Below are 12,400 nucleotides of genomic sequence, written 5' to 3' on the forward strand. Positions count from 1 at the left end.
TATATATATATATATAGTCAGACTTCTATATATAGTGTGCCCCTGCCAGACACTATTGAATCAAGGGATGTGTATGTAAAAATGTTATGTACACTGTTTTGATTGAATACATTTATGGAATACTTTAGGGAGCAAGTGTCCTTGCTCCCCAAAGCATCCCATGAATGTACTCAATGAATACAGGAGGGCACTGAGCAGGGAGGGAGAGAGGTGCCTGTGCATCTACCCCCCCCCCCCCCCCCTGGTGCTGAGCACATATACACAGTACTACTACTCCCATCCTCTGCTCATATTAGCAGAGGATGGAGGAGTAGTACCTGTGCTATCCCCAACACAGTCGCCCCACCACTCACACAAGGGGTCGCTTCATCATGCCCCCTCCCGGCTTCAAACATGTAACTATCCCGCCGCCGCTCTCTGCTCCTACATACCGGCCGCATCAGCCCTCTCCCACCCCGCAGGGAGGCCGGGGACACCAGCAATCACCGGGAGCGCCGTGCGGGATTTGGGGGGGGGGGGGGGGGCTGATAGGCTGGCATGCAGTACGGACCGGGAGTCAGTATGTAGGAGCAGAAAGCGGCGGCGGGATAGTTACACGTTTGAAGCCGGGAGGAGGCATGATAAAGCGACCCCTTGTGTGAGGAGCAGCAGCAATGTGCTGGGGATAGCACAGGTACTACTCCTCCCATTCTCTGCTCATACTATGAGCAGAGGATGGGAGGAGTAGTACTGTGTATAAATGTGCCCAGCACCAAGCGGGGAGGGGGGGGGGGGGGGGGGGGGGGAAGGGTAGATGTATAGGCACCTCTCTCCCTCCCTGCTCAGTGCCCTCCAAAATGTATTCATTGAGTACATTCATGGGATACTTTGAGGAGCAAGGACACTTCTCCCCAAAGTATTCAATAAATGTATATCAAAATGTAGTGTACATATTTTTACATACACATCCATTGATTCAATAGAGTGTCCAGCAGGGGCACACTATATATAGAATGGTACTCACCGACATTAATATATATATATATATATATATATATATATATATAGTGCGCCCCTGCTGGACACTCCCATCAGAATAACACCCTTAGTTTGAGAGAATTCTTACTCCATGATCTAATAAATTAATTGATGTACCTGATGGAACACTGGCTTTAATGTGTTATCCAAAACCTTTGTGGTACAGTTTCTAGAACAGCTACAATGTTCTAATACCAACACCCCATAAAGTCCAGTAGGATAAAAATGCTCCTTTCTTCCAGAAACAGCACCACCTTTGTCTAGTATTGCAGCTCAGTTCCATTCACATGAACAGATCAGTTGTAATACCACATACGGGACAGAAGTGGCGCCATTTTTGTGAGAAAGCAGCTGTGTCTTTTCTAACCCTGGAACCAACTAGAGTGCAAAGACAAGTCAGCTGGACTGTGCAGGGTTGAAGGTCAGGTCATCCATAGGGTGCCCGCACTAGTGTCATCCCATCACTGAGGAACCCTGCGTACAAGTGCTTACATTTGCCGAGTCACTAATACAGGACAATAGTGAGTTCCTAGTATTTATTAGGATAACACATTAACATAAAGCAACAGTTATACATCACTGTTGTGGCAGAGGCCTCTGCAGGACTATACATAAGGCAGGAAACCAAATATGACATTGTCTTCATTTCACCAGGATGGGCTTCTGGGCTTGTTTCCTGGCCAGGCTGTTCATTTTCCTTTCCACCGACTTAACCACGCCCACCGCGACCGTCTGCTTCAGATCCCGGGCAGCAAAGCGTCCTGCAATCAAAAATCCAGCGTTTACAGACCAGTGGACACCTAGTTTTGCTTCATTTTGAACAAGGAACATGCAACAGATAAGACCTCAATGACCACGTTGTATGTTCTGGATGAAGTCATGACCATGCCTCACCTCAATAACAAGAGCATAGACTTACCTAGAGGGGGGTAGTCAAAGAAGCGCTCCACACAGAAGGGTTTGATGGGCTTGAGGGTCACAATAGCAGCATCTCCAGACTTCAGCTGATGAGGATAGTCCTCCAGTTTTTTGCCAGACCTCCGATCAATCTTCTCCTGTAGCTCAGAGAACTGGCAGGTAATGTGAGCAGTATGGCAGTCAATGACTGGAGAGTAGCCAGCCTTGATATACCCAGGATGGTTCAGAATGATGACCTAGGAAGCAGACCCATTGCTTTACCAATGATCACTTATTCCGCACTGGAAGGTCAGCGGGTGGACATTACATACCTGTGCAGTGAAGCTGGTGGCCTCAGTTGGTGGGTCGCTCTTGGAGTTTCCAGCAACATTTCCACGTTTCAGGTTCTTCACGGCTACGTTCTTGACATTAAAACCTATATTGTAGCCTGGAAACGCCGTCTGGAGAGGCTCGTGATGCATCTCTATAGACTTCACTTCTGCCGTGAAGTTTGACGGTGCAAAGGAGATGGTCATCCCTGGCTTAAGGATCCCAGTCTCAACCTTGCCCACTGGCACAGTGCCAATTCCTAAAATTGGAGAGAATGCAATGAGGGTTGTGTAAGCAAGGGATGGGGAGTGGGGACCCTTTGCCCCCCCCAGCTGTTACATGACTGCAATTCCACGTCATGCCTAGACAGCCTCTGGGAATTGTAGTCTTGCAATAACTCGAGGGCCGAAGGCTCCCTATCCCTGGTGTAAGCTATCGCGAAGAGGTAGGGTGGGGAAAGGCCAATTAGCTTACCACCTATCTTGTATACATCCTGCAGTGGTAGTCGTAAGGGCTTGTTGGCTGGTCGGACTGGAGGAACCAGGTTATCCATGACTTCAAGTAGACTCTGTCCTTTAGTAAAGCCATCTTTTCGTTTCACTTTCCATCCTTTAAACCAAGGCATCTGTTGATTATAGAACAAGTATTAGGATCTTACTTACCCAGGAGCTTTTTGGTGGAACCATAGTTGGCTGCAAGTGCTTTAGTCAAGTCTTCAAGGGAAAAAGTCACCATTACTAGTTCTCATAAGCAGGGCCAAGCAGTTGCCAAGGGACCACTATGCTGCTTGATCTCATGTCCTATAGTAGTTGGCATCCAGATACTTAGCCATTGGCCTCTTCTGATTCAGTCTTTTGCTGAGACTTACCTTCTGGCTTGGAGAAGATATATTCTCTCCTGTCCATCCCGATACTGGTACAAATGGGACGGAATTAGGGTTGTAGCCAATCTTCTTCAGATACATAGTCACATTCTTTACCACTTCCTCAAACCTCTTCTGATTGTATGGAGGGTCAGTCAGGTCCATCTTGTTCACACATACTATGAGTTGCTTGACACCCATGGTGTAGGCCAGAAGAGCATGTTCCCTGGTCTGACCATTTCTGGACACCCCAGCTTCAAACTCCCCAGTTGCTGCTGAGACCACTAGAAGAGCCACGTCAGCCTGAAATAAGAGGGACTATTAATTTATGCATAAAGTTGTTAGGCCTAGTCTATATAGGAGGCAATGACAAGATGGCAACCTATAGTTTCAAAACCAGGTTACCTACCTGGGATGTACCAGTGATCATGTTCTTGATAAAGTCCCTGTGACCCGGGGCATCGATTATTGTAATGGTAAACCTGTTGGTTTGGAACTTCCACAGGGAGATATCAATGGTGATGCCTCGCTCCCGCTCAGCCTTCAGCTTGTCCAAGATCCATGCAAACTTGAATGAGCTCTTACCGATCTACAGAGAGAAGTGTAAAGTCATTGTGCAAGGACTGGTTATGGGTCAGACATTGACTTTCTACCTCCATAGATGGCAGTAAAGAGACTAATTTTTCTAATTTACATATTTCCCAGGGAACATTGAGGCCTGCTAAACTAAAGGTTGGCCTCTACAATGTGTATCCCATATGATAGAAGCCAGCTCTGAATGTTTATATCACACAGCCCCAATAAGAGGCATATTCCTGATGTAGCCTGGTTATAGCCATAAGTGAATGCACTAATGGATAAAATTACGCTTACAGCTAGGATTAGTATACAGCACCATTCACACACTGCAGTCTATTGCACAGGCTTTCTGCAACTATCCAATGCTGTAGTGCAAGTACAGGCCATGAAACATATCCAGCTCTGCTACATCTGTGCATGTATCAGCCCAAGTGCAATACAAATAGAAGACAAGACATTGCTCAATATCCCACAAAGACCCCATTCCTGCCCTTCTGTCTCACCTGACCAGCTGCAGCCTCCAGTTTCTCCAGAGACCTCTGGTCATAGCCCCCACACTTGTAGATGAGGTGGCCGGTGGTGGTGGACTTGCCAGAATCCACATGGCCAATGATGACCACATTCAGGTGAGTTTTCCCCTTGTCAGCCATGCTTTCACCTCTCACTCCACAACCTCACAAAGTCTCTGACTATATCTTTGTGTGGTGGGGAGAGCTGTGGCGGTCAGGGTTATATAGTCAGTGCCATCACCTGGACTCCTGGCCCCCACCAGGATCCACCTGCTCCAAGTTCTGATCATCAACCTGATCTATCATTAACCTATTCTATGCAGCTGAGGGAGAGGGGGTGTCAGGTCATTGCATCTATAGGCTGGGTTCACACTGCGTTTTTACTGTCCGTTTGATGTATCCATTTTTAAATAAACCATGTTTTTATGTACGCTAAGGGCAGCTTCACGCAGGACAGATTGCAGCGGAAAACCGGCTGCGAGATCCGTTACGATCCAAGGTCCTGGCAGTTCTTATGTGAATACATACTTGCAGTGGATCTTTCAGACTGCGAGTACGTAAATCCGCAAGCTTAACCCACACGCTGGCGGCGCATCAATCCGGCTTGCTGCACGGGCTCCCAGCTTCCTGTTCTCCCGCCCAGCCAATCAGTGCTCCGGCTAGGCAACGCAAATACGCAATGATTGGCTGCTGAGCAAGAAGCTGGGAGCCCGTGCAGCAAGCCAGATTGAAGACAGGTGTTGTATGCGCCGCCAGCGTGTGGGTTAAGGTTGCGGATTTAAGTACTCGCGGTATGAAAGATCCGCTGCAAGTGTGTATTCCCATGGGAAGTGCCAGGACCTTGGATTGTAACGGATCTCGCTGCAAAACTCGCAGTGAGATTTCCGCTGCCATCTGTCCTGTGTGAAACTGCCCTAAGGGTAGCTTCACACGTACCGACTCGCAGCGTTATTAACTCTGCGAGTCGGCTAGGTCCTGGCAGATCACTTTCACTACATACACGCAGCGGTCTGAACGACCGCTGCGTGTATGTAATTCTGCCGGCTGCTTAACCCCTTCAGCTGCCGCCCGGCTCTCGCTCCGCTCCCGCTCTGTTTACATTACCTGTCCTCGCTGCACAGGGTCCCGGCGTACTGCTCTCCCGCCCGGCCAATCAGTGTGTTGCCCTGCCGCAGCCACTGATTGGCCGGACGGGAGAGCAGTATGCCGGGACCCTGTGCAGTGAGGACAGGTAATGTATACAGAGCGGGAGTCGGGCGGGAGCTGAAGGGGTTAAGGGTAGCTTCACACGTACCGTATCGCTGCGTATTTATCTCTGCGTGTTTGGTGCGATTTTTACATGTGAGTTTTGATTTTCACATGAAAATCATGTGAAAATCAAAACTCGCATGTAAAAATCGCACCAAACACGCAGCGATAAAAACGCAGCGTTAGGGCCCTTGCACACTGAGCAATTCTCGAGGAATTGTAGCTGAAAGACTTCTGCTTGAAATTCCTCGCCTATTCTGCTCTGGCAGAATTTGAGCGGAATTCGGGCGGAATTTGAGCGGAATTTGAGCGGAATCCGCGCGGAAATCAAGCAGAATGCAAGCGGAATTACCAGCAGAATTCAAACCCCATTGACTTCTATAGGATTCCTCTAGCGGAATCCGCCCAAAGAATTGACATGTACACTCTTTGGGCGGAATGCGGATTCTGCGCGGAATTCCGGACGGAAATTTACTCTGTGTGCACGGGCAGTCGGAAATCCCATTGTTCTCTATGGAAAGAGCAATGTTGCATTTACACGGGCGGAATTCCACGCGGATTCCGCCCGCTTTTTATGGCGGAAATCGGGCAGAATTCCGCTAGAATTGCTCAGTGTGCACATACCCACAGGGAGAAAAAGGATCAGGCATGGTGAATTTCAACTGCTCGATCCTTTTGTACCTTTCCTCTCTCAATTTATAGCACATGAACGCTCGGCTGTGATGGGCATTCATGTGGATCCCCCCATCCCCCAGAGGGGAATCCAGACGGATAGCTGTCAACTAAATGTTTAGCTGACAGCTATCGAATGTATATGTACAGTCTGGAGTCTGTATTTTAAGGGGGTCCAGTCTACGTTCTGTAATTTTTTTAGGGGGTCTAGTCTGGGATCTGTATTTTTTAGGGGGTTCAGTCTCAGGCCTGTATTTTAAGGAGGTCCAGTCTGGGGTCTGTATTTTAAGAGGATCCAGTCTGTGGTCTGTATTTTAAGAGGATCCAGTCTGTGGTCTGTATTTTAAGAGGATCCAGTCTGTGGTCTGTATTTTAAGGGGGTCTAGTCTTGGGTCTGTATTTTAAGGGGGTCCAGTCTGGGGTCTGTATTTTAAGAGGATCCAGTCTGGGGTCTGTATTTTTAGGGGGTCTAGTCTTGGGTCTGTATAAGATTAGGTGATGCAGTCTGGGGTCTGTATTTGTAGGTGGTCCAGTCTAGGGTCTGTATTTGTAGGCGGTCCAGTCTAGGGTCTGTATTTGTAAGCGTTCCAGTCTGGGGTCTGTATTTGTAGGTGGTCCAGTCTAGGGTCTGTATTTGTAGGCGGTCCAGTCTAGGGTCTGTATTTGTAAGCGTTCCAGTCTAGGGTCTGTATTTTTAGAGTGTCTAGTCTGCAGTCTAAATATGATTAGGAGTTCAGTATTTGGCCAGTAACACTGTTCTCATATCTCTATTAGTTTAGGTACTCTGGTCTGGGATCTGCATTTTGAGGGGGGACTAGTCTTGGGTCTGTATAATATTAGGTGATCAGGCCAGGGTCTGTATTTTTAGGAGGGGCTAGTCTTGGGTCCTTATACAATTAGGTGATCCAGTCTGTTCATTCTTTACAGGCAGAATTCCGCACGCATTTTGCCACAGAATCTGCCTGAAAATCCGCAAGAATTCCACATTATTAACCCAGCCTCGGGTGCCTTTACACACAGAGATTTATCTGACAGATTTTTGAAGCCAAAGCCAGGAGCAGACTATAAACAGAGAACAGGTCATAAATCTCTCTTTTTCAAATCCATTCCTGGCTTTGGCTTCAAAAATCTGTCAGAGAAATATATCTGTGTAAAGACACCCTAATATCTAAATCAAAAATTGACTATATTAAATGTTTACAGTCATAATAGCGGCAATAACACAACTGAATGTCTCCTTACAATACAATGGTATATGTAACATTGTGCTGTGGAAAATGTGTGACACCTTATGTGCCCATATATTCCAACTTTAGGGATAAAAAAGGATAGTGATGATTCATTTAATATCTTTATTATACACACTACCACACTGCTGCCTCTTCGCTTCTTACTAGGGAGAGCACCATACAACAGGTAGTGGCTGTGCCAGGTATTGCAGCTCATTTTATTTATTTCAGTGGGACAAGTGCAATACCAGGTATAGCCACTACTCAGTGTATGGCGCTGTGTCTGGTAGGAAATGTAAAGGTATGGCATACAGCCACTTTAATCAGCTGATTAGTAGAGGGTGAAAGGAGTCAAACCCAAACTGGTCAGATATTGATGCCCTTCTGTAGCTTAATTTTTACTTATTTTTATGTGTTTTTGTGTAACTTTTTGGCATAGTATCTGCAAAAATACATGAAAAACGCAATGTGTGACCACAGCCTAAAGTTAGCTGGAAAAAAAAAGCCTCGAGAGTCTCTTAAGGGGTACTCCAGTCGGGACTATTTTTAAACAACCTATCCCCGGGCATGTATTTAAAAAGGCCCCTTCCCGGAGTACCCTTAAGGTTTCCATCCTCAACCACATTTCTTATCCAATAGAAGGATTATCATTAACATTGGGCAGATACTAGGTGGCGTGGTATCAGTACCATTCTTAAGGCATATGTGGTGTCACACAGGTCTTGTTGCAGCTTTGAAGCCAATACCAGGTGTGAAAGATAATGAATTGGGGCGCTATTAGACACTTTTGCCTGGTTGGCAGTGGCAGATACACAATGTATACTACAGTACACACGTGTCAAACTCAGGCCCTCCAGCTGTTGCAAAAGTACAATTCCCATCATGCTTGGACAACCAATACTAAAGCTTTGGCTGTCCAGGCATGATGAAAATTGTAGTTTTGCAACAGCTGGAGGGCCTGAGTTTGACCCCCCTGCTTATAGACAATCATTTTACAGGACTCAATGGTTATGATATGTTCACACATAGCATTTAAAGGGGTTATCCAGCGCTACAAAAACATGGCCACTTTCTTCCATAGACAGCCCCACTCTTGTCTCCAGCTTGGGCGGAGTTTTGCTGCTTAATTCCATTGAAGTGAATGGAGCTTAATTGCAAACCGCACGTGAACTGGAGACAAGAGTTGTGTTGTCTCTGAAAAAAAGTGGCCATGTTTTTGTAGTACTGGATAACCCCTTTAATTATCGCTATTTTACCGGGATTGGGCAATTCATGACAAAATATCTCTAATTAAACGCTATGTGTGAACATAGCCTAACATCTGCTGCGTTATTCCTGATAAATTAGCATATTCTCATTTCAGTCTTTAAAATAATTGGCGTCTGATGGAGGAGCAGACTGCTCTAAGAGTGGCAATTAGGATGGAATCCTGGTATTACGGTATATACAGTGTTGTCTCTAATATATCAGCATAAGCAGGAGCTATACTGCAATGGGGACATGAGAAAAAAGGTTTAGGATTATGTTCCATACCTTTGCTGACATGATTGCAACTTTGTTCAACTTTTTTTATTTTATTTTTTTAAGGTGGAGGGGGGGGGGGGGGGGCATTTCTTTTTTTCAGTCAGGTTCTTTTCTATCTTCTTCTTCTCCTTCTTCATCCTACTGGTTCTTGCATTGCCATTTTTTTTAGCTAATTTTGTGTGTGTTTGGGTGCGTTCACACAGAACGGAAGCACAGCGGATTTCAGACTGCGATTCCCGTACTGTCAGTCTGAGTAGGATTACATACTGGCAGTGGACTTTTCATCCCGCTGCGAGTATGTGAGCACTGCCCCTCCCCCCTTATCCCGCGGCGGCCCGGTGTATAAATTACAGTCCACGCTCCGGCCTGCTTCTGGGGCTCCCGGCTCCCTGACATCCCACGCAGCCAATCAGTGGGTACACCAGGACAGAGCACTGATTGGCTCAGCAGGACGTCAGGATGCCGGGAGCCACAGAAGCAGGCCGGAGCGTGGACTGTAATTTATACACCGGGCCGCCGCGGGATAAGGGGGCTGGCGTTTACATACTCGCAGCGGGAGGAAAAAGACCTGTAAAATGTCTAAAAAAGGCAACAATTTTTTTCCCCCTTGGAAAACCCTATGCGTGACCCCAGTTACACAAGGTTTTTTATTTTTCTGGGGAACTCCTTATACCGCCATGTGCTCGCTGCCGATCAGATCTGAGCTGCCAGAGTCACAGACAAAATTCTGCATTTATTCAGTTCCTCGTAAAAGGTTACGGCCGCCTGTAAACTTTTATAAGGAACAGAATAAACTCTACGTTTTATCTGGAACTCTGCTGGCTCGGACTTCACATTGCAAGTTTTGCGACCAGATAGAAGGCCGGGAGAAACGCGTGGGAAAAGCATTGCGTGATGTGCAGGGCAGACGTGACGGGACGTGAATTTTCTGTCAGCGCTGTATATCCGGGGTCTCCAACCCACGCTCCCCTCCCCAGTTGTTGCAAAACTACCATTCCCAACATGCTCAGACAGCTAAAGCTTTGGTTGTCCACATATAATGGGAATTGTAGTTTTATAACAGCTGGAGGGCCACAGGCTGGACTGATATGTATATGTAGGGGGCCAATCACACTAAACAGTATGGGGTCCTCCCACTAACACCCTACAAGCGACCTTACGGAGGAAAGGATCAGGCATGGTGAATATCAACTGCTCGATCCTTTTGTATCTTTCCTCTCTCAATTCATAGCACATGAACGCTCGGCTGTGATGGGCATTCATGTGGATCCCCCCATCCCCCAGAGGGGAATCCAGACGGATAGCTGTCAACTAAATGTTTAGCTGACAGCTATCGAATGTAAGGGGGTCCAGTCTACATTCTGTGATTTTTTAGGGGGTCTAGTCTGGGGTCTGTATTTTTTTAGGGGGTTCAGTCTCAGGCCTGTATTTTAAGGGCGTCCAGTCAGGGGTCTGTATTTTTAGGGGGTTTAGTCTTGGGTCTGTATAAGATTAGGTGATGCAGTCTAGGGTCTGTATTTGTAAGCGTTCCAGTCTAGGGGCTGTATTTTTAGAGTGTCTAGTCTGCAGTCTAAATATAATTAGGAGTTCAGTATTTGGTCAGTAACACTGTTCTCATATCTCTATTAGTTTAGGTACTCTGGTCTGGGATCTGTATTTTAGGGGGGGGGGGGTAATCTTGGGTCCTTATAAGATTAGGTGATCCAGTCTGGGGTCTGTATTTTTAGGGGGGTCCAGTGTGGGGTCTGTATTTTTAAGGGTCAAGTTTTGGGTCTGTATTTTTAGGGGGTTCAGTCTGGGATCAGTATTTTTAAGCGGTCCAGTCTGGGGTCTATATTTTAAAGGGGTCCGGTCTAGGGTCTCTAGTTTGTACTCTATATATGATCACTGGAGTTTAGTATTTGGTTAGTAACACTGTTCTTATATCTCCATCAGCTTAGGGAGTCTGGTCTGGGGTTAGTATTTTATTAGGGTGTCTGTGCTTGTTTTGATTGTCTGGCGTCCATATTTATGTACAGGTTCCGTTCTTGGCTCTCTACTAGCTTTAGGGGCTTAGACTAGGGTGTGTTTTAGTTCAGGGGGTCTGTAGCAGTATATGGGGTCTGTACTCATTGAGGGGGTCTGGAGCACACTCTTTGTTTAGGGGGTGTAACCTGCCTCTGAATATGTTTAGGGGTCTGGTCTGGAATCCTTATTTATTTATAGGTTGTTACAGAGAAGAGGGACTAGTCTGAATTGTCTATGTGTTTAGGGGGTCTGTATTTGTTTGTGGGGTCTGTATTCGCTAAGGGGGTCTGATGTTGAATTTGTTTGAGGAAAATAGTCTGCCTCTGGATTTATATAGGAGGCCTGGGGTTCATATTTATTTAGGGGTTACTATTGGGGTCTGTTAGGGGGTCTAATCTACACTGTGTATAGGTTGTGGGTGTTTTAATTTAGGGGGTCTGGTCTAGGACATGTATTAGTTTAGGGGGTCTGGTCTGGGGCATGTATTAGTTTAGGGGCCAGGGGTTCATATTTATTTATTTTTGTATGGGGGTCTGTTATAGTGCAGGGGTTCCAGTTTACCCTGTGTATAGGTTTCGGGTGTGGATTCTTGTCGGAGGTCTGAGGTGTGTATTAGATTAGGGGTCTGCATTAGCTAAAAGGATTTATTCTAGGGTCCCTTTTTTTGCTAGGGATCTAATTTGGTTTGTGGATAGATTTATGGGGTTTCGTCTGCCTCTTTGTTCAGGGGGTCTGGTGTGGGGTCCATCTTTATTTTTAGGTTGTTACAGGCTATGTAGTATTTTAGGGGGTCTGATCTGGGGTGTGTATGAGATAAGTGTGTATAAATTTTTGTTGGGGGGAGGAGGTCTAATCTGATTTGTGAATGTGTTTATAGGGGAGAGTTATCAAACATGGTGTAAAGTGAAACTGGCCCAGTTGCCCCTAGCAACCAATCAGATTCCACCTTTCATTTTCCAAAGAGTCTGTGAGGAATGAAAGGTGGAACCTGATTGGTTGCTAGGGGCAACTGGGCCAGTTTCACTTTACACCATGTTTGATAAATCTCCCCCATAGGGTTTATAATCTACCTCCTTGTTTAGAGGGTCTGGTCTGGGGGGGGTCTACATATAACTGTCCGATATAAATGGATGGGGCATATGGTAGACAATTTTGTGCAATGTGTCACTTAACGTCTGTCTATTATTTGGCTGTGGACTCCTATCCCTTAGGCTGGGTTCACACTACGTTTTTTTTTTTTTTCATCATTGCAGTTGTGTGTATCCATTTTTGATCAGTTTTTCCATTGATTTTCATTATAAACGCATCCTTTTTTTTATTAAACAAAAATAAGGTCAGCTGCGTTTTTGTGTCCATTAAAATAGACCAGATGTTTTGATCGTTTTTTTTTTTTTTTTTTAATAATAGAAGTCAATGGAAAAAGGGATCAAAACAGATGCACACAAATGCATCCGTTTATCAATCCGCTTTTTGCAAAAATGGATTGCAAAAACATAGTGTGAACCCAGCCTTATGGCAGTGTTCAA

General features: G+C 46.0%; 1 protein-coding gene across 2 annotated transcripts in view; it reads right to left on the bottom strand.

The window, feature by feature from the left end:
- Positions 1–1,573: 1,573 nt before the first annotated feature.
- LOC138782995 (elongation factor 1-alpha) overlaps positions 1,574–12,400 on the bottom strand; it is a 37,507-nt gene continuing 26,680 nt past the window's right edge. Inside the window, exons 1-7 of one of the 2 annotated variants that reach the window (XM_069957094.1) lie at positions 8,877–8,898; positions 3,516–3,695; positions 3,113–3,409; positions 2,719–2,869; positions 2,247–2,503; positions 1,937–2,171; positions 1,574–1,778 (exon numbers count right to left, since the gene is read on the bottom strand). In XM_069957094.1, the coding sequence (XP_069813195.1) occupies positions 1,660–1,778; positions 1,937–2,171; positions 2,247–2,503; positions 2,719–2,869; positions 3,113–3,409; positions 3,516–3,695; positions 8,877–8,888 (1,251 nt within the window). In that variant the 5' untranslated portion in view covers positions 8,889–8,898 and the 3' untranslated portion in view covers positions 1,574–1,659. Of the gene's footprint in view, positions 1,779–1,936; positions 2,172–2,246; positions 2,504–2,718; positions 2,870–3,112; positions 3,410–3,515; positions 3,696–8,876; positions 8,899–12,400 lie in introns of those variants that run through there. The other variant, XM_069957093.1, reaches the window with a different exon arrangement.

This window comes from Dendropsophus ebraccatus, chromosome 2 (assembly GCF_027789765.1).
Source record: "Dendropsophus ebraccatus isolate aDenEbr1 chromosome 2, aDenEbr1.pat, whole genome shotgun sequence".
NCBI classification, from domain to species: domain Eukaryota; kingdom Metazoa; phylum Chordata; class Amphibia; order Anura; family Hylidae; genus Dendropsophus; species Dendropsophus ebraccatus.